Below are 19,543 nucleotides of genomic sequence, written 5' to 3' on the forward strand. Positions count from 1 at the left end.
TGCATTCCATGTGTCCATGAACTCCAATCCCTCCACCTATTCTGCTTGGGAGTGCAATCACTCAAAGAAAAAACGGTAACTAATTTTTATTAACTGTTGTTCTTTGAGATATGTTACACATGTCCATTCGATGACCTGCTCTCCTACCCCTTTATATTAGAGTTTTCCAGAAAGAAGGAAATGAGGGGGTGCAGGGGTCAGCTGGGTGCTTTAAACCAGTGCTAATAGCATGCGACTGTAGAAGGTACTCAAGCTGCCCCAACAGGTATCATTGAGGGGAAAAATTCTGGCAACTGCTCGGGGCACGCACACCTAGAGTGGAATGGACATGTGCAACTCATCTTGAAGAGCAACAGTTATGGGAGGTTAGTAACTTTTTTTTCTAACTGACAATGGGTCTAATCAAAGCTTTAATAGTAGTGGGTTTAATACCACAAAAACCTGTTATTGACTCTTTGATTATACCCAGTGCTAACTTTTTCTGTTGTCTCTGAAAGAGAAGGGAGGTCAAATTCAGAATGGAAGAGCCATATTTCAGCACAAAGTACAAGCTTACCTTGATTGTGGAGGAATGCAATCTTTGGTTTTGGATTTGCAAAACAAGTGGTGTTGCAGATTAGTACCTCATTTTATCCTTAGCCTCCACATGTCAGGAATGCAGTTCAAGTAAGAGGATAGCCTTCCTCTCTCTGTCATCTGAGAGTTACAGCACCAAAAGTTCTCAAGGCTAGACAGAGCTACATCTCAGAGCTACAGCGCCAGAGGATCTTAGGCTCAGATCCCTTCCTAGATCCCCTGATGCAGGATGGAGCACAGTTAAACACCCCAACCTGGGCTCACTTCACCTCACAACCTAGTGTTTCGATTGGTGTCAGAAGTAGCGCACTCTTGTTTGTCCACTGTCCAGGCTATACTTAGTAAAATCTTTTCTACTCTGGGTAAGACCTGCTATCTGGCTAAATGGAAATGGTTCTCCTGTCTGAGGCCATGGCTACACTCACACTTTACAGTGCTGCAACTTTACTTACCTATCTTTTTTTCCAAAATCCCATGCTTCAAAGAGAGAAGATTTTACTCCTTTGACATCCAAGACTCTTCATCACAATAGCAGGGAAATCCCATGGTCAAGCTGTATCCTCTCAAAGGATTTCTAAGTGGGTCTCTGTCTGTGTTATCGAGTGTTGACCTTAACTTATCTGCAGCCTCCTGGCAATATAACACACCACTCAATGAGAGCACAGGCCACCACAATAGCATTCCGGCAGGAAGTCCTGATGGAGGACATTTGCAGAGCAGCCACGGGGAGCTCTGTGCACACATTTGCTAAACATTATGCATTAGTCCAAACCTCTGCTCCTGATGCAGTGGTGGGATCTGCCTCTTTGCTGCAAACTTCCTCACACCTACTTCCAGTCTGAGCACTGTGGAATACACATTGGGATCAGCACCCAAAGAAGAAATGGAGGTTACTTACTGTAACTGGAAGTTCTTCAAGATGTGTGGTCCCTAGCTGAATTCCACTACTCACCCTCCATCCCTTCTGCTTCAGATCTGGTTAGATTCATGGTAAGAGGAGGAACTAAGAAGGCATCTACCCATGCTGCCTCTTATATCCTTGTTCAAGAGCTTGAGGAGATCTACTGTGTGTGTGTATGTGTATGGGGTGGGCAACGGACACTGCTTGTTAAAATCTCCGGACTTGGGCGCATGGTGTTCATGCATACATAGGTGTGACTTCCACTTACAGTAAGTCATCTCCATTTTTTAAGCCAAGATTATGACATTTTGGGGCTCATCTTATGATTTTTGAATGCTTGGGGTTGGCAAGACTAGCATTTCCAGAAGTCAGACCCCTGCATCCTGTCAAAGGTCCCAAGCAGGGAGGATGAGGCCTCCTGTTCAGTCATAGCCAAATAGCTATGTGCTTTCACTGGGAAGGCGTATGCTGCAGAAGGGTGTCCCTGTCCTTGAGGATTAAAAGCTCACAGACATAAAGGAATCGCCACTTCTTGAAGAGAAAGAAGCTGCCAGTCTCCAGTCAGTGTTTACCCAATATTATAACATTGATGTCAGTAGTCCACTATACATAGCTTTTGGAGTTAAGGTCTGTGATAGGTTGTCCAGACCCTGTATCTGGACTGGCAGTGACAGGGTGAACCCCTTACCCTGGAAAGGGCCACAGCTGCCTGCAATCGGTGGGTTGTGTGTTTGATCATACAAGCAAAGCAGGAAATAAAAAGTAGGACTTGTGGCTCAACCAAGTCGAGGAAGTCCTGTTGTGAGCCTCACTACAGCAGCCTGGGAAGGGCTCCTTTCTCAGAGGGAAATAGTGAAGAGCCCTCAAGTAAGATTAGGGTGACCAGGGATGGGGGAGGATGTGAGGAACTGTGCAGCATGGCTATATGTAGAGGGGGAAAGATGCATTTACTTTCATCTCTTAACAAATTGTTCCATCTATATTGATGCATTTCCCCCATCCCTTCCCACAACCATTAGTGGTTAAAGTCAAGCCTTCCTGATGCTTCCTTCTGAGAGTAGCAAAGTACCTTACCCTTTTCTTGCCTTTTTGTTGGAGAGGGCTTGCAAGTAGCACTGTTGAATAAAGTATATTGGAACACTGGTTTAAGATCTTGTGACATGGTGCAGGAGTCCTTTCCATTCACAGGTGAGTAGGAGATTAATTCTTGGTTCAGGTTTTGCACAGGAACCTGGGGGAGGTAATGAGACCAGGAAGGAGAAAGCAGACCCAACCATGTTCTCATAGGGAAGACAGGAAACTCCACAAGAGTGCCTACCTGATGGGATAGAAGGCATGTATGCCTTGGAATGAAGACTGCACATCTAGGCCTTGTCTACACTAGGGCTGAGATTTTCACATGTGGGTGCCAAAAATTGGTCTCTTATGCATGTTACTTACCTAAATAAGTGGCCTAGTCGTCTAAAGAGCTGAGCACTCACCAGCTCCTGTTCTCTTCAGTGAACGATATTGGGTACTCAGCATTTCAGAGAATTAGGGACACAGTATGAATTTAGGCTCCTAACTTTTGGCACCTACTTCAGAAATCTTGGTTAAAGCAACTGACCATGCTCAGTAATGTGTGTCTTCTCCCCACAAAAAAATAGATGTGACTGTAATGTCACTAAAAGGGGGGTGAGCTCTTACTTATGCCAGAAAGCCATCTTGGTTCAGGTGCTCCCCCAAGTTCTAAACCAAGTACAGTGCAGCTGTACCTGACTATCCAGTGGACAGTGCCCACCTCTAAAGTCAGCTTTTGTTATTTCCTGTTCTGTATGCAGAGGAAATGTCCTCTCTCTCTGATAATACTGCAGGGTAACTGGAAAATGGTAACTTCTTATTGGTGATGTGTGTGCACAAACCAGCACAGTGCATTGCAAGTTGTAGAACAATAGTAACATTTCCACTGACTGAAAGTGCAAATTCTGAATTTTACAATCTAACGTTCAGCTTGCCCATGCTGACATGAAGGTGCAACTTATATGTGGAACTTTTGTTTTTGGGACCACCTGAGCATTCAAGCTTAAAAAAAAAAATCAACCCTGGCTTTTCAAAACTATTCATGTGAGTAATTCTCAAGCACTTGAATGTTTGTAAAAATAAACATGAAATAGTCCCATGCACACTGAAATAGAAGTTTACTTTGTGTACAAATGGTTATTCACAGCTCTAGTAAGTTCAAGAAATGATCCTTCATGAAGGATTTCAGACATTAAATAACTTTTTTAGAAAGTAATTAAATTTGTTACCAGACTTCTTGCAGTTTGGAATAGAGGAAAGAATTTTTGCAAGGCGTCCCCGTTTGCAATTCACAACTTCTACCACTGGATGGTGTAAAGAAATAGCTCTACAACACACAAAAATCCAAGTTAACTAGAAATAAGAGGTTTGGAAAGCAGAAGGCATTCCCTATCAGGGGGAGAGTGCATGTCAAGAGTTTAGAGCAGAGAACCATGAGCCAAGATCCCTGTGTTCTGTTCCTGGGCCTGCTACTGACTGATTGTTAGGGGACTTCCGGTTAAGTCACATTGGTCCCCTTCTCCATGCTTCAGTTTCTTCATCTGTCAGATGAGTCTTACCTGCCCTATAGCAGTAGGCCAGGCTTAACTAATCTTGCTAAATCACTTGGAATTCACCCCAGGATAAACTGTTGTAGAAATAATGCGTGTGTAATTGCTAATATTTATCACAATCAAACAACATTTTTGAGATATTTAAAGGTCATATGAAGTAAGGCCATGCCAGCAAGCACACACAAATACAGTAAAAAGTCCCTCACTCTCCAAAATTACTTCAGGTTGAATTGTTGTCCCATCCTGGTAGATAAGGCCTGACTGTAACAGTTGAAAAGTATCAAGTATCAGAGGGGTAGCCATGTTAGTTTGGATCTGTAAAAGCAGCAAAGAGTCCTGTGGCACCTTATAGACTAACAGATGTATTGAAGCATGAGCTTTTGTGGGTGAATACCCACTTTGTCGGATGCATGTAGTAGGAATTTCCAGAGGCAGGTCTATATATGCAAGCAAGAATCAGGCTGCAGATAACAAGGTTAGCTCAATCAGGGAGGATGAGGTTGAAAGGTAGATATTGGATTTTGAATACAAACCTTTTGAAGGTGTGTCAAGTGTTCTGTAAAGGGCCAAACTTACTACAAAGTATGTATAATGATTACAGAGGGATACAGGTATTAATATATATTCATGCTAATTAAAAGAGCAACATTAATTTGGTCCCCTGGCATGACAAATGTCCACTAATTTTGAGTGCCTGACTTAACACACCTAAGTCCTTATCTTTCCGGAGTACTTAGCATTTAGGTTTCTTTCTCCAACACTGCTGCGGAGCTTCAGTAAAAGACCTTGAAGACTAATCATACTAATTAGATCCTCTACTTGCAATTGCAGCTTTAGCAATGTAAAAAAAAAATTGCTTTCTTGATCAGCTAGGCGTTGGTGCTATATCTTTAGATCAATCAAAAGTTAAACTTTAACAGCCAGACCCAATTACCCATATATAACTGTCTTTTATATCTGATTTCTCTCCCCTTGGGCCAACGCTTCTATCATTGGCATAGAGTTCTTTAAAGGTGTATCTTGATTATTTGTGTACACAGATTACAGAGGAGCATCTGACTGTGGTTTGATCTGATGTGCCCCATGATGAACAAGGAATAGAATAAGGCACAGAAAATTCTTATCTGTAGATGACATGAGATTACACTGAGAGCCAACTTCAGATTTCAGAGCCGATGATGCCCCAGGTGAGCCTAGAGTATAAAGAATGTAGGATTTGGGGTAGAGGGAATGATTTTATCAAGGAGAAGGGTTATGATTAAAAGAGCTTTAGGATTTTCTCTCTCGGGAGAGATACCAATAGAAGGGCAGCCTTTGCTTTGGCCCATTAGTGAAATATGTTTTTAAACTGTATTATTTGTAGCACAGTAGCACTTAAAGTCCCCATCCGAGACCAGGGCCGCATTGTGCTAGGTGCTGCACACCTAATGAAAGTCAATCCCTGTTCTGAAGAGTTTTCACTCTAAATAAGCAAGTCTGAAGGTGAGAGGGTAAAATAAGGCACAGAGAAGGGGAGTGGCTTGCCCGAGGTCACACAGGTCAATTTCAGAGCCAGATATTGAACCTGGAGTTCCCAGCCTAGTCCTCTACTCACTGGACTGCACTGCTTCCTGAAATACAACAAACAGGTAGAATTCTTGTTCGAACCCTGAACTCTACACATGAAAATAGCAAACACCCACAGCCTGATCACTAACTCAAAACATAGTTAATTATTTCAAATGGATTAAAGCTAAGAAGTCTCTCTTGCGCCGAGAATAGCGCTGGTGTAAGAGACAAGAATTTGAAGAATAAGTTGTTTTAAAGCAGCAGGTGAACTACAAGGGGTACCAGGGTGATACACTGAATGCGCCAGTTCAACCTACAGCGAAGGCACTCCCTTTCCAGCCTGGCTTCCTCTGCGCCTTATCGCCCCACTCTAGCCTGAATACAAGACAAAGACCTTGTCAGCCTGCAGGGCCCTTTCACGGAGTGTGTTCAGCATGGAGTTTTGGTGTTCTTGTGTGTCTGCTCCACCATTAAATGCAAGGAGTCTGAGACTAGAGATTCGAGTCTGCTATGAACAGGTGATGGGAAGTTGTCCTCTTTCATTCTCTCCCATGAAGGGCTCACTTCTCTCCTTTGTCTCTTGTTTCCACCACTCCCAAATAAATCCCCTAGACTGAAAGTGCCTTTGTATGGGAAGCCTCTTGGGGAAACCTGTCTCTGCTCCTGTGGATCTGATGGGAAGAGTGAAGGGGTGTGGTACGTATGCCAAATGGAATGGAGCCAGGTGCTGACGGGGTTAGAATTCAACTGGAATTCTGATCCAGCCTCTCCTAGGCTGCCCTCTCATCTGATGCTGCAAATAAGTCTGATTCAATAACCATCCCATCCACCTCCCAGTGACTTCTTCCCCTCCCAGCAGCCTCCTGCTCTGGCCCCAAACTATCCTGGGATGAACAGAAATTGTATATTCTGACATCATCATGCATGCCCAGCAGAGGGTACTGTTGCTTTGTTTTAAGCAAGCAGCAGCGTCACTGTACAAAAGGCAAGAGTTGGTATAATGCAGACAGGTATCCAATGCTGGAATCTCAAAGGCTGAAGTTTTGTTTGTTTGTTTTTGCTTTTTAAATCCTTCTGTCAGTTGCTTTATTACTGTATTTACTGTGCCATTGGGAAAAAAATAGAATATTTTCCATATGTAAGTGAGGTGGATATATACTTTACTGGTACCTTCCTTCGTATCTAGAGTCAGCAGGGCTGATGAGAGAAGGGAAAAGGGCGGACTGTGTTACCAAGCCCCTGAGCTTGGGTGAGGGGGTGAAAAACATCTAACGTCTGTGTAAATGAAATGGGATGGGTTGATACCCCAGCGAACTTGATATAATTAGCTCCAAATTTCTCTCATACGACCTGAACATCAGTATAAGAGGGACAGTGTAGGAGCAGATTTTGGCTTGAGCAGGTTTCTCTAAACAAAGGGTTGAAGAATCACAGGGAATTGGGAACCTTTTTTGGTTTTGTTTTAAAGCATGCTGGGTTTTTATTTGTTAACATCAAGTATTGGAAGTCTGAGGAGACCAGCAATGTCTGAAGATAGGGAATCCCTCATTTCTAGGCTTAATCCAGAGTATTGATTGAACCCTCGAAAGCTGGATACAGTCTGGGTTGGTGGTAAGGGCTTTTTGAGCATAAGTAGATTTTAGACACAATTTGGAGCTGATATTTATCATTAAGGGAACACCTAGTCCTGTAGAGGAGAGGATTGTAGCATATGTCCATTCTCTCCTTGCTCCCTCATTTTGCTATGCAATGCAGCTTTATTTTGTATAGGTTTTTATCATATTCTGTAGTGCTGTGTCAGGCTTCCCCTGTCTGCCAGTAACTTTGGGGGTGTGGATGAACAATGCAGTGTTTCCCATTTGTCAGTTCTGGGCAGTGCTGCGTCAGAGGGAAGCTCAGATCTAAGCCTTGATTCTCTCTGCACATAGACCAGATATCTCCCTCCTTTGCCCACAGTTGTGGGGCAGGGCTAAGGCCCTTAACCAAATGCTTTTGAGCAAAAAGTTTCCATTTGGCATTTGCATATGAAATGGGTGATGGTTCAGAGAGTTCTGATCTCTGCCAAACTCATTCACATGTCCCCAGTTGTGTCAGGCTAGAGAGTGGATGGATGACTGAACAGGCAAACAGTTACACAAGCAGTGCACCAGGCTGCACAGGAGGCTCTTAGAGAGCAGCAGAGTGGTGGTGACAACTGAATATACAAAGGCTCAGGCCAGCAGGGTCATGGTGCTACATCATCAAGTTGCGTGTGGAGAGAGGGGAACAAGAGCAAAACTGTCTCCAGAGTTCTACTCTCTATGCCCAGCATTTGCTCATGTAAGCAGGGTCTGAATGAACTGTCCCCTGACAGCTAGTTGTGGAGGGGAGAGACTTCAGGAGCAAACTATATTTACATGAACACACTTACTCTGCTTGGGTATCTAGAAGACAGGATCTGTGTAGCTCGAAGTGATCAACTTCGGCTGGTGTCAGGTTACAGATCACTTTGGTACTGAATGCCAGGGTAGTGAAATGTTGTCATCAATGTTGTTGTCTTTATTGTCTGAAGGGGAGCAGAACTGTGCTTAACCTGTCCCAAATGAGGGGGTAACCCTCTGCTAAAAGGTCCTTGTTAAGCCAAGGGCTCAAATGTCAGACTCCTCTGAAAGCAGACAGAGGTAGGCATACGTGTCCCTACCAGAAGGTGGGGACTTTTCCTAAGGGTCCCCAGTCTGGTTTAACTTGTTCTTCCCCACTGTTCAGATAGAGCTAAATAGGCTTCATTCGGAGCCTTTGTTATTTTAAGTGTTGAAATCCACCTATGGTGGGACAGCATTTCTGCCCAGCCTGCTGAGAGCTAAAAATCCCTAAGAGCTGACAGTCACTAAGGGACTGACCTACAGAGGTCACAGCAGAGAGGCAGGTGTCAGCAGAAGGTAACTGGTGGGAGCTTCTGGTGAAAGTGGTGAGCAGTTAGCCGGCGGGAGCAGCTGGCAGGAGGCTGCAAGGAACAGCGGCTGACAGAGCGGCCAGGCAGTGAGGAACAGCGGCTGGCAGAGCGGCCAGTCAGAGCAAGTGCTCAGATGGCAGATCAGCTAGGAGCCTTCTTCCCTGGGTGGGAGGTGAACTCACACAGCTGCATCTCTGAACCTGGGTCCTCACTATGCCTGGGGTACGGTAAGGGAGCAGAAGGGGGTATGGTAAAGGAATTTTTGGTTATAGAACTCAAGAACATGAGGCAGAAGACTCTGCCCCATGCACTCAGGGATAGGTGTCCTGCTCACAGTTTTATGTTCATGAATGCTGCTTGAGGCATTTTCCCTAATTAGTGTTGGGTAACTTCTCTCCTTTCATTTAAAGTTTCTTGTCTGCACTCAGGCCATGTCTACATCTAAAATTTTGCAGCGCTGGTTGTTACAGCTGTATTAGTACAGCTGTATAGGGCCAGCGCTGCAGAGTGGCCACACTTACAGCAACCAGCGCTGCAAGTGGTGTTAGATGTGGCCACACTGCAGCGCTGTTGGGCGGCTTCAAGCGGGGTTCGGGGAACGCGAGAGCAAACCGCGGGGAATCAGGTCTCCTTCCCCGGTTTGCTCCAGTGTTCCCCGAACAAGCAGGTCTCCTTCCCTGCGGTTTGCTGGGTGGTTCGGGGAACGCGAGAGCAAACCCAGGAAAGGAGACCAGCTTCGCCGCGGTTTGCTCTCGCGTTCCCCGAACAAGCAGGTCTCCTTCCCTGCGGTTTGCAGGGTGGTTCCGGGAAACGCGAGAGCAAACCGCGGCGAAGCTGGTCTCCTTTCCCGGTTTGCTCTCGCGTTCCCGGAACCACCCAGCAAACCTCAGGGAAGGAGACCTGCTTGCTCGGGGTTCGGGGAACGCGAGAGCAAACCGCGGCGAAGCTGGTCTCCTTTCCCGGTTTGCTCTCGCGTTCCCGGAACCACCCAGCAAACCTCAGGGAAGGAGACCTGCTTGCTCGGGGTTCGGGGAACGCGAGAGCAAACCGGGGAAGGAGACCAGCTTGATTACCAGAGGCTTCCTCAGGTATGCTGGGATACCTGCTTATTCCACGGAGGTCAAGAAAAGCGCTGGTAAGTGTCTATATTTGATTACCAGCGCTGGATCACCAGCGCTGGATCCTCTACACCCGAGACAAAACGGGAGTACGGCCAGCGCTGCAAACAGGGAGTTGCAGCGCTGGTGGTGCCCTGCAGATGTGTACACCTCCTAAGTTGCAGCGCTGTAACTCCCTCACCAGCGCTGCAACTTTCTGATGTAGACAAGCCCTCAGAGTCTGTGCTTGTGAGTGAGGAAATATTGCCTCAGAGGCACCCAGGGATGGTGTATCATTTTCCCAGGTTACTGGGTCGGGGCGCAAGCCAGTTCTGTGTTGTGTTGTTGAAAAGGAACCCCTAGATACTGAACCTGGCCCTGGTCGCTGCCCACTCAACCTGGCAGAAGGGGTTACACTCACATCCTCCAATCCCTGCTAGCCTGGGAGGGAGATGAGGACAAGGGACTGGATCTAAGCTCAGATTCTCACCTGGCTGCGTAAAATGCTCCTGACATTCAGCCACTCTCTGCTTAGGAAATCAACATTCTAGGAGCTGATCCAAAACCCTCTGAAGGCAAAGCTAGTGTACATTACTGGTAGCCCCCTTCCCACATTAGGATCTCTCTGGAGACCACCCACTCTTCACGTTCAACACTTAAGCTAGCATTTATCTTTCAAGCCTACCCCTGAGCAGAAATCTTATCATACAAAGACAATTTAAAAACAAAACCAAAAGCCTCCCTAACAGCCAAAGTTCAAGAGAGATTCTGACAGTGACTTCAACTCAGCAGCAAGGGAAACAAAAGGGAAAACCTTGACAGGAGATCAGAGTGTTTTAGCCCACTGAGTGCCTGTGAGCCCTTTGGCCCTGCTAGACTAAGGGTCAGCATTATATGAAGCTCTTCCTGCCCTCCATCTAGCTGTCCAGTCAATGCACCCCCTCTTCCTAATCCTTGGACATGTTACTGTCTGGCCCACCCAGCTCAGAGCTGTGGGCCATTGCTCTCTCTCTCTTGTACCAGCCTCTGTGTTCTGATTTGCTTTGGCCTCAGGAAGTTTTACATTCAGCCGCACTTTGGAAAATGATGCCAGGTGATCCCATCAGTCTCAGAGAGGTGTGACCTGTGTCTCCCAGCTTGACTGCATTGGGTACAGCGGACCTGGGGCGTGTAGCAGTTTGTCACCTTCTTGTTGCAGTGTGTGGATGGCCGGATTTCCAATTAGGCACCGTAGGCATGTGCCTACGGGTGCTGGCGTTCTTGGGGCCCCTAAAAGTGGGTTAAAAGTTAATACAGTAGAACCTCAGAATTACACACACCTCAAGAACGGAGATTGTCCGTAACTCTGAAATGTTCCCTATCTCTGAAGAAGAGGTTACAGATTTCAGCCACAAGGGAGGCTAGGGCTGCAGCCGTGGGCTAGGGGCAGGAGGGGTGGGTCAGGGCTCCAGGCGGGGGGGAGAAGAGGGATTCTTACTGACAGGGCTTCAAGCGGGAGGGACTCCGGGCTTCTGCCCCACAAGAGCACTGGGGCTCAGCACTTTGCTCCCCCCAGGTCTGACTTCAGCTCTGCTCCCAGTTTTAGCTTCACACTGGGGCTCAGGGCTCCCCATGGATCTGCTCCCTGCTTCAGTGGGGGGAGCGGGAGAGACACACCAGGGCTCAAGGCTTTAGCTATGTGGGGAGCGCTGGAGCTGAAACTGGTACTTCCCTCATAGCTAAAGCCCTGGGCCCCAGCAACCACCGCAGGACTGAAGGCAGGAACAGAGCTGTGGGGCTGAAGCCGTGAGCCCCAGGGCCCCCTGTGGGGCTGAAACTGGGAGTGGAGCTGTGGGGCTGAAGCCCTGACCCCAGCGCTCCCCCAAGTCTAAAGCACTGAGCCCCAGTGTTCCCATGGGTCAGAAGCCCGGCGCCCTGACCTCTCACCGCTCCCCAACAGCTGCAGCCCCACCCCCCCAGTGGCTGAAGCCGTGAGCCTTGGGGCTAAAGGCCAGAGGCAATACAGTATTTATTTATTTATTTTTTATTGGTCTGCGCTGCTGCCTGATTGGTTATTTCTGGCCCCACAGGTTGTCCAGTTGCACAGTAAGTCCATAACTCTGGTGTTTGTTTGTATCTTTGAGGTTCTACTGTATTTAAATTACCTTTTTATATTTATTTTCATTTCATTTTTACGGAAAGCATGAAGGTCAGCTGTAGGCAGAGGGGTGCTGAAAATGCTATGCCAAGCGGCACACAAGGTGTAAATCTGGCCCTGAGTATGTGGTCCTTTAGTCTATTCACAAATAGAGGTATTCATTTTGAGAGGACTATATGATACACCAGAGCCTATCTGGGTACAACAGTGATGGGTGTGTTGTGCCTAGACTCATGAGTCACCTAGCCATCTGTGAATCAGTGTATTGTGACGGGGGCCGGGGTGGGGGGAAGTCTTTACACAGTTGTCAAGTGAAAGCAATATATATACAGCCATAGAGTTCAGCACCCAGCAACTCCCATTGTGACACCAGATTTTCCCAAGAGCTCAGCTCCCATCATGCTCAGCCCCTCTAAAAATTGTGGCCACTTATCTAGGTGCCTATAGAGGAGCTGAAATCTTTTGGAAAAAATCTATCCCCACTTACAGACATTAAGCACTCTTGAAAATTCTTGCAATAGTGTATGTAAGAGGGAGGATGAATCAATGGAGCATACAGTAAATCACAGTAAAGTCTGCCACTTGCCTCTCCTCTCCCACTCCTTTTATTGCCTTCATTTTAATGTGTTTATGGTTTTATTTCAGCAGATCAAATGCTTTTTAATGGCTTCATTCTTGTTATACTTTGATATGAGGAGTGCTGTTTTGTTTGTAGCTGCTCACTGCCTGGTAAAACGTTAGTGGCTAAATTACCAGGAAAAGCCATAAAAGAGGAGGGGAGGGAAGGGTGGGTGCCATAAAGTACTGGGAAGCCACCAGATAAGGACAGTGTGTGGAAGAGAAAATGCAAACACAGTGATAAGAGGTCCAGCTGGGTAAGGATCACACCTGGTACTACTTTTCAGAGAGCAGAAGAAAAATACACCTTGAGTTTGCAATGTACATTTTTTTATTGGCTACAACCTTAAAAAAAAAAGAACAAAATAAAAACCAGACAGTTCACAGACTGCCTTGCCATGTACTCTATGATTCTACCCAAAGTGCAAAATCAAACTACCTTGGACACTGGTTATTTCATTGTAAACGAAGCTTGTACGAAAACGTGTGTGCAAATGCACAGGATTAGGGGCTGGTGAGCACAGAACCCAACACAGGGGACTGGAACCAGTGAGAAGCAATACGGATACAAAGATGCATGTGTGCGCTTTCCACTCCGTGTGACAGAAGAGCCTCCCACATTTGCTCCCCCTTGTACCACAGAGCTTCAGGGACATAAGGTATTTACTAACTCTAATGGTGGATGCTAAAAGGCTTCACAAATGCAACATGCTTTCTAACAGCCCTGTCTCTAAATATACACTCTCTCCTCTCTGCCTCACTCACTTGCTGCCCCCTCTCCACCCTCCCCCGTGTAGCACCGTGGAGACAGACTGCAGTGTCTCAGGCATGCCCAGTTCCTGCCTTTGGGAGACTGCTGCTGAACACTCCCTGTGGGTCAGTCACTTCACCCTCCCCAGCCCCCGGCCAGCTGAGTCAAAGTGACTAGGGCCCCTGCCTCATTTGATCTACAAGTTTAACAGCCTTAGCAGGCTGGGTAAGGAACAGGAGGGGGAAGGGTGCCACTTTAGTGGATGCAGCCTCATTTCTGTACCCAGCCCACCTGAGTTTCAAGTCCATCCTGCTTCTGCTGCTGCTGCTCCTCCTCCTCCTCCTCCTCCCGGCCTTCCCCAACTCAGCAGACAGTGCAGCTGTTGGTCTTGTTCATGGGTGGTCTGAATGCGTTATCCTTTGGGAAGGTCTCCCTCCTCCTGCGCAGTGCCGGGCTGAGCCGGCTGGGCAAGTTGACTTGCTGCAGCAGCTCCCTGAAGACTTCCACCACATTCTCATTTTCCTTGGCCGATGCTTCCAGGAAGCGGTTGTTCCAGTCCAGCTCCACCAGGGACAGGGCATCCTCAGTCAGCACCTGCCTCTCTCTGTTGGCCTCCGCCTTGTTGCCCACTACCACGATGGGGGGGGACTTGTCTTCCTTCACCTCCAGGATCTCCTCCCGCAGGCTCTTGATGTTCTCAAAGGACTCTGTGTCATCCACTGCATAGACCAGGGCGAAGGCATCACTGTTCTGGATGGACAGCTTGCGCATGGCCGGGAAGGAGTAACTGCCACTGGTGTCCAAGATCTCTACCTTGATGGTGGCCCCACTCACCTCGTATTCCTTGCTGTGCAGCTCTTCCACTGTCCGCCGGTGCTTGGGCTCAAAAGAGTCCAGCAGGAAGCGACGGATCAGAGCTGTCTTGCCTACGCCTGCCGCACCCAGGAAGACCAGACGCACGTGGTTCTTCTCCTTCACTGCCAGGGACATGGCTGCACGCTGGAGCTCCAGGGGCTTTGTGGGAGGAAAGTTACAAATCCCAACTTTTGCTGAAGCTTTGGGTGCTTCTGGTCTGTCTGCAACCCAGGGCTGCAGGGCTCCTTCCTCTGCAGCTCAGAGCCTGGTGCCTCCCTCGCTTTGCATTGATGAGCTCTGCACACTCCTCTCCAAGTTTGCTGCTGCTCTCAAGTCACCTGGAAACTTCTCCCGGCTGGATCTGGATCACTGCTGTCTCCACACTCCCTCAGCTCAGCTCACCATTTATTCACACTCCTCTTCACCATGTGTCATAGGCTTGTCCAATCTCTGCAGTTTGGAGTATAATGGGGGAGGGGGAGAGAAGGATGCTCTGAGCCAATCCGCTGAGATCTGTCCTTGAAAGACATCCCCAGACGTGGAAAGGCTCAGCAATGCTGTGCATCATACTCGGCTCATGCTGCTGCTTGTAGCTCTGGGGAGCTGGCTGCCTTTTAGCAGCTGTCCTTGTGTCTTCCTTGGAAATGGAGACTCACCAAGAACAACAAATGCCGCTGAGCATGAGTGAGAGTTCTGAGCCTTCAGTGCTCCTCTGTCCTGTTGGGGGATTGTGTGGGGACAGACCAGGGCTTTATTTTAAATTATCTGCTGACTTTCTGTGACTATTTGCTTTGTCGCTTGTGTGCTACCAGGTGGTTGTGAGTATTGAAAAAAGATAAAAACAGCCTTTACCTGCATCCCTGCCAATTTCTATTCCCATGCCCCGGAATTGTATCATCAACCTAGAGAAAGCAACTGTAGCTGCTCCTACAGCACCAAATGCCACTCCTCGCCCCACACCTGCAATGCATCCCAGAGCATGATTCTGCCAAAGCCTTGATTCAGCACCAGGATCCAGCCAAATGTTGACTCGGTCCAGAGCCCCCACATTCTAATGCCTATCTAGAGAACAGAGGTAGCCCATTCCTCATGCTGCAAAACATTCTGGCCTGTGGTACATGACTGTGGCAAAAACCCAGATGGGACACATGGATCCTGCCAGATCCACCTAATTTTTGGTCCTCACCCACCAAAGTATACCACATGAGCAGAGAACAAGTGCAGCTGTTTCTGCTGATCAAAACATTCTGGACACTGATCCATCACAGTGCATAACTGTCGCAAAACCTGGATCCTGGCGATATTTGGCTCAAACCCCAAGTTGTTCACTCCAAATTAAAAAGCATACGTAGCCACTCCTGCTCCACTGGAAAACACTGTACCCTGCTACATCCCAACCCAATTGTACTGGAAAAACACACATTTGGTATCTAGAGCCAATTTTTAACCCCCAAACTCTGTCTAAATAAACAATTGTACCAGCTCCTAGTGCATCTAAAATTTCACATGCTTTAAAACTAGAGCCGCAGCACTGCAAGCCAATGTTTCTGGCCCCTGGATTATGCTGGATCCAGCTTGGTTTTTATTTTCTTTTTATCCCACCCCATAAAATTCTACCAGTTAAACAAAGAAGTGCAGCTGTTTTCAAGCTCCTGCAAAAATCCAGACCCTGATGCATCCTTAGTAAATAGCACTACAGCAATCCCATCCCGCACCTGGAACTTCTAGGAGAGTGTAAGAGAGACAGATGCTGAGCTAGAGGCACACTGCCTTTTTTACACACACTCATGTACATGCACATATTCTTTCTCTCCCTTTCAATCTGTCCTTCTACATTTCCATATTGTGCCCATCATTATAGCATCTGACTGCCTTTCCCTCTATGAATCACAATGTTAACTTACCAGCTCTGGACTTTGCAAGGAATCTAGTCCACCCAGCTCATACAGAAGAGAACAGTCACAAAACACTTGCTGTAAAGTTACATACCCAATACTCTTGCTTAGGCTTTGGAAAATGCAATTTAAAGTCTGGACTTTTTTAAGAAAAACTTTGGGTTATGCACCTTTGTATTTATTGCAGCTTTTTAAAAAAAATACAAAGGGAGAAGATTAAATATATTCCTTTATCATTTCTCCTGGTTGGGTGTAGGACATAATGCTGTATATCTCGGTCACAAGAAGATCCCGGTAAGAACCTGATGAGGATGTATAGTAATTGCAATCACTGCACAGTTGTGAATTCACAACCCCTTATTGAAAATATGTGGTTTTATAACAGTACTGTGCACTTGCACAGTGTCTTCCATCCAAGAAGCTCCAGATTTTATATTTGTTCAGCCTCATGGCACCCAATGAGGTAGGTAAGTATCATGATCCCTCTTTTATGGGTGAAGAAACAGAAGCACAGAAAAGTTAGAGGACTTGCTAAAAGTTAAACAAGGAGTCTCTGGCAGAGAGGGGAATAGAACCCAGGTCTTATGACTTCCAGTCAGGTCACTAAACCATAAAACCATCTTACCTCTCTGATCTGGGAGGAAATGTGAGCCTGAAGGACGTGTGAGGAGACAGCTTGGGAAATTATACATGATACATCTGTTCCTGGAGGACTCATCTGAATTCTGGGCATAAGTGAAATGAGTGTGGTAGCCTTCTGGTCCACCTCATAAAGTCACAACACAATCATTCTAGTTTGATCCAGCTGGTGCTGTGTGCGCGCATGGGTAGATGTGTGTGTGGGGGGGGTGGGGGTCCTTTTGGCATGTGGGAGGAGAAGACGACAGGTGGAGGAGGAATGAGACAATAACAGTTCTTCCACGTGGCTGGCAATATGCAACAATGCAGTACAACCACTGTGATCTCTGGTAGGGTTTTTTTTAAGAGAGCTTCTTCACCCCAGTTAGCAGCATACATCTGCAACTTGTGCAGATTTTTTGAAAAAATATTTCATGGTATTAAACAAGGAAACATGGTGCATAGGAAAATCTCCCCAGCTCCATTTCACACACACACAGAGACTGGATCTTCCCGAATGATCTTTCACATTGATTGTCTCCTTTTATTTCCTGCATCTGCGCTGCCATGGTTACTGCAAGTCTGAAAGGTTTTAAATCTCACTCCAAGCAATGGAGAATTTCAGAGGTAATCTTGTTAAGTGATGAGCAATGAATATTTCCAAAGGCATTTTGTGCTAATATCTTATTCCATCTTGGTTTATGTCCAGCAACAGAACAAAGGCAAAAGATGTGAGTTTGTGCGTAAGAAAAAGTAAAAATTGGGGTAGGGAATGCAGAAACTATTCTCCTGTAGCAACTTTTTGTAGCCAAAGAGACTTTGTATTTTCTTTTTTATATTGCTGAGTCCAGTGTTTATAAATGAGGGGCTAACAGAGCTAGCAAGGGCCAGGTATGTTGCAGGTGGACCTCACCTGGCCTCGCTTGGCTCTGTCAATTCACCTTAATTCAATCTGGACCGGTGGCACCCACCCCTTTTCCAGTCAGCTGCCTCCTCAATGCATCTTCTGTGACCTTTGTCCTAGCACAGGGTGGAGCAGTTAAGAAGACTGGTCACCAGCCACTCATTACCAGCTGATGTTTGTCAGTGGCTATGTGAAGTGAATTTAGGGCACTCAGGCCTCTGGGTGCAGCAGAGCAATGTACACCTCACAAATGAGGGCTGTTGTTGCCCAGTGGCTAGAAGACTGGCTTAGAAAAAGAGGAACTTGGCTTCTATTCCTGGTTGTACCACTGACCTGTTGTGTGCCCTTGGTCAAATCACTTCACTTCTCCGTGCCGGTTTCCCCTCCCATCTTTTGTCTTGTCTTGCCTTTTAGATGGTCAACTCCTTGGAGCAGCAGCTGTCTATGACTGTGTGTGTGGCAACACCCAGCACAATGGGGCCCCCCAATCTCAGTTGAGGCCTCTAGTTGATACTCTGATAAGAGGAGCCTAACTGGTGCTAATAATTGTCAGTCTCCATAGAACAGCTAAGACCTAGCTCGATCCTGGAGCCTGAGTTCTTCTCTTAATCCTAGAGGAGGAATGGTACCTAGAGGCACAGGCTGAGCCCTATTGGCAGGTCAGTGAGTGGACACTTGCTGGCGTGCTGTGCCTGTTTTGTGGCTAAATAAAGGATTTTATTCCCTATTGATTATAGCCCAGAACCTTTCAGAAGCACCAAGTTCCCATCCAAATTACAAGGGAAAAATAGATGGCACCTGTCCTAAAGCCAACAGTGATACAGATCTCATCCTCGCCACTTACCCAGGGCTATAGCGATTAATTTTTAAAAGCCTGATGTAACCTGAGGTGATATCTTTCACAGGCCCTGGAGAAGAGCTCTGTGTAAGCTCGAAAGCTTGTCTCTCTCACCAACAGAAGTTGGTCCAATAAAAGATATTACCTCACCCACCTTTGATGTAACTTGAGGCATTTCTTACTGTAGTTTGATGTAGGTGGTATCCTCAAAAACTCTTCTGGCTCAGTATGTAAAATCAGGGCCTGCCCATGAATGGCCTCTGCATGTGAGCCCTCCGTAGAAGTCAGTGAATTTCAGGAGCATTGCCATGTTCTTTTCTTTTTTAATTCCTGGCATTTGTCTTTGAAAAGTCCTTCTATGGGACACAGACTTGGGTGAGCAAAGGTTCAGAGGATTTAAAAAAAATGTGTGTTTTGGAGCCTATTGGGGTCAGCAGAGGATGGGCTGGAAAATCTCTCACAGAGTAGCTCTTCCACGAGACCTAGGCTGAGATTGTCAAAGTCTCCAGAGATTTGGATATCTAAATCCCATTAATTGCAGGCCTAGTCTACACCCAGAAGCTGCACACATTTGACTGATTGTAAATTAACCAGTGCAATGAATGCGCTTATAGCTGTTTTGGTGCAAACTAAACTGCTATAATACAGGTTTAAACTCACTGACTGGCCAGAGCTGAGAGAGGCAGAGGCTGTATTTAAGGTGAACAAAACTTTTTGAACCTCCCAAAGTGTTTGGTTTGAGTGTGGAGAAGTGGTTCTGAACCAGGTCAAGGGAAGGGAGGGGCTGAGCCAGTTCACCCTCCCTAACAAATGACCGACTGCTGGGAACTGTGATGCTGAACTAATGGGTCTTATTGGCACTTAGCAAGAAAACTATTTCTTAAAAAGAAAAAAGTCTACAGGACATGCAGGCATTACGCTGTGTATAGGACTATTTCAGACCTCTCAGTGCTGAAATTACTCAGCGTTGGTGTGACGGGGGGATACCAGACCCTCTGAGGTTCCCTGTTGGAGGCCTCATGGCTCTGCCACACCCCACCCCAGAAAAGGGCAGTAGAAAGTGTCTTCCAAGCCAGAGGCAGATTAGGGGTTTGTGGGGCCTGAGGCCAGAGCAAGCGAGGGCCTCTCCCCACCCCTTCTGCCTGCAGCCTCCCCCAGCACCCTCCCATCCGGCACTCTTGTGGGTAGCGGGGTCAGGGAGCAGGGGCTTCCCTGATGCCCTAACTTTGCTCCTCGGCAGGAGCGCCAGGTGGGCAGAGAA

General features: G+C 46.9%; 2 protein-coding genes across 2 annotated transcripts in view; one reads left to right on the forward strand and one right to left on the reverse strand.

Annotated features, from left to right (window-relative positions):
* Positions 1 to 19,543, forward strand: part of MXRA7 (matrix remodeling associated 7) — an 836,957-nt gene that overhangs the window by 59,250 nt on the left and 758,164 nt on the right. The gene's annotated exons all lie outside the window — the stretch shown is intronic.
* On the reverse strand, positions 12,768 to 14,399 carry LOC127032273 (GTP-binding protein Rhes-like). The gene has a single exon (XM_050919458.1). It carries the CDS (start codon positions 14,160 to 14,162, stop codon positions 13,536 to 13,538), a length of 627 nt encoding a protein of 208 aa, XP_050775415.1. The 5' UTR covers positions 14,163 to 14,399; the 3' UTR covers positions 12,768 to 13,535.

This window comes from Gopherus flavomarginatus, chromosome 12, assembly GCF_025201925.1.
Source record: "Gopherus flavomarginatus isolate rGopFla2 chromosome 12, rGopFla2.mat.asm, whole genome shotgun sequence".
Taxonomy (NCBI): Eukaryota; Metazoa; Chordata; order Testudines; family Testudinidae; genus Gopherus; species Gopherus flavomarginatus.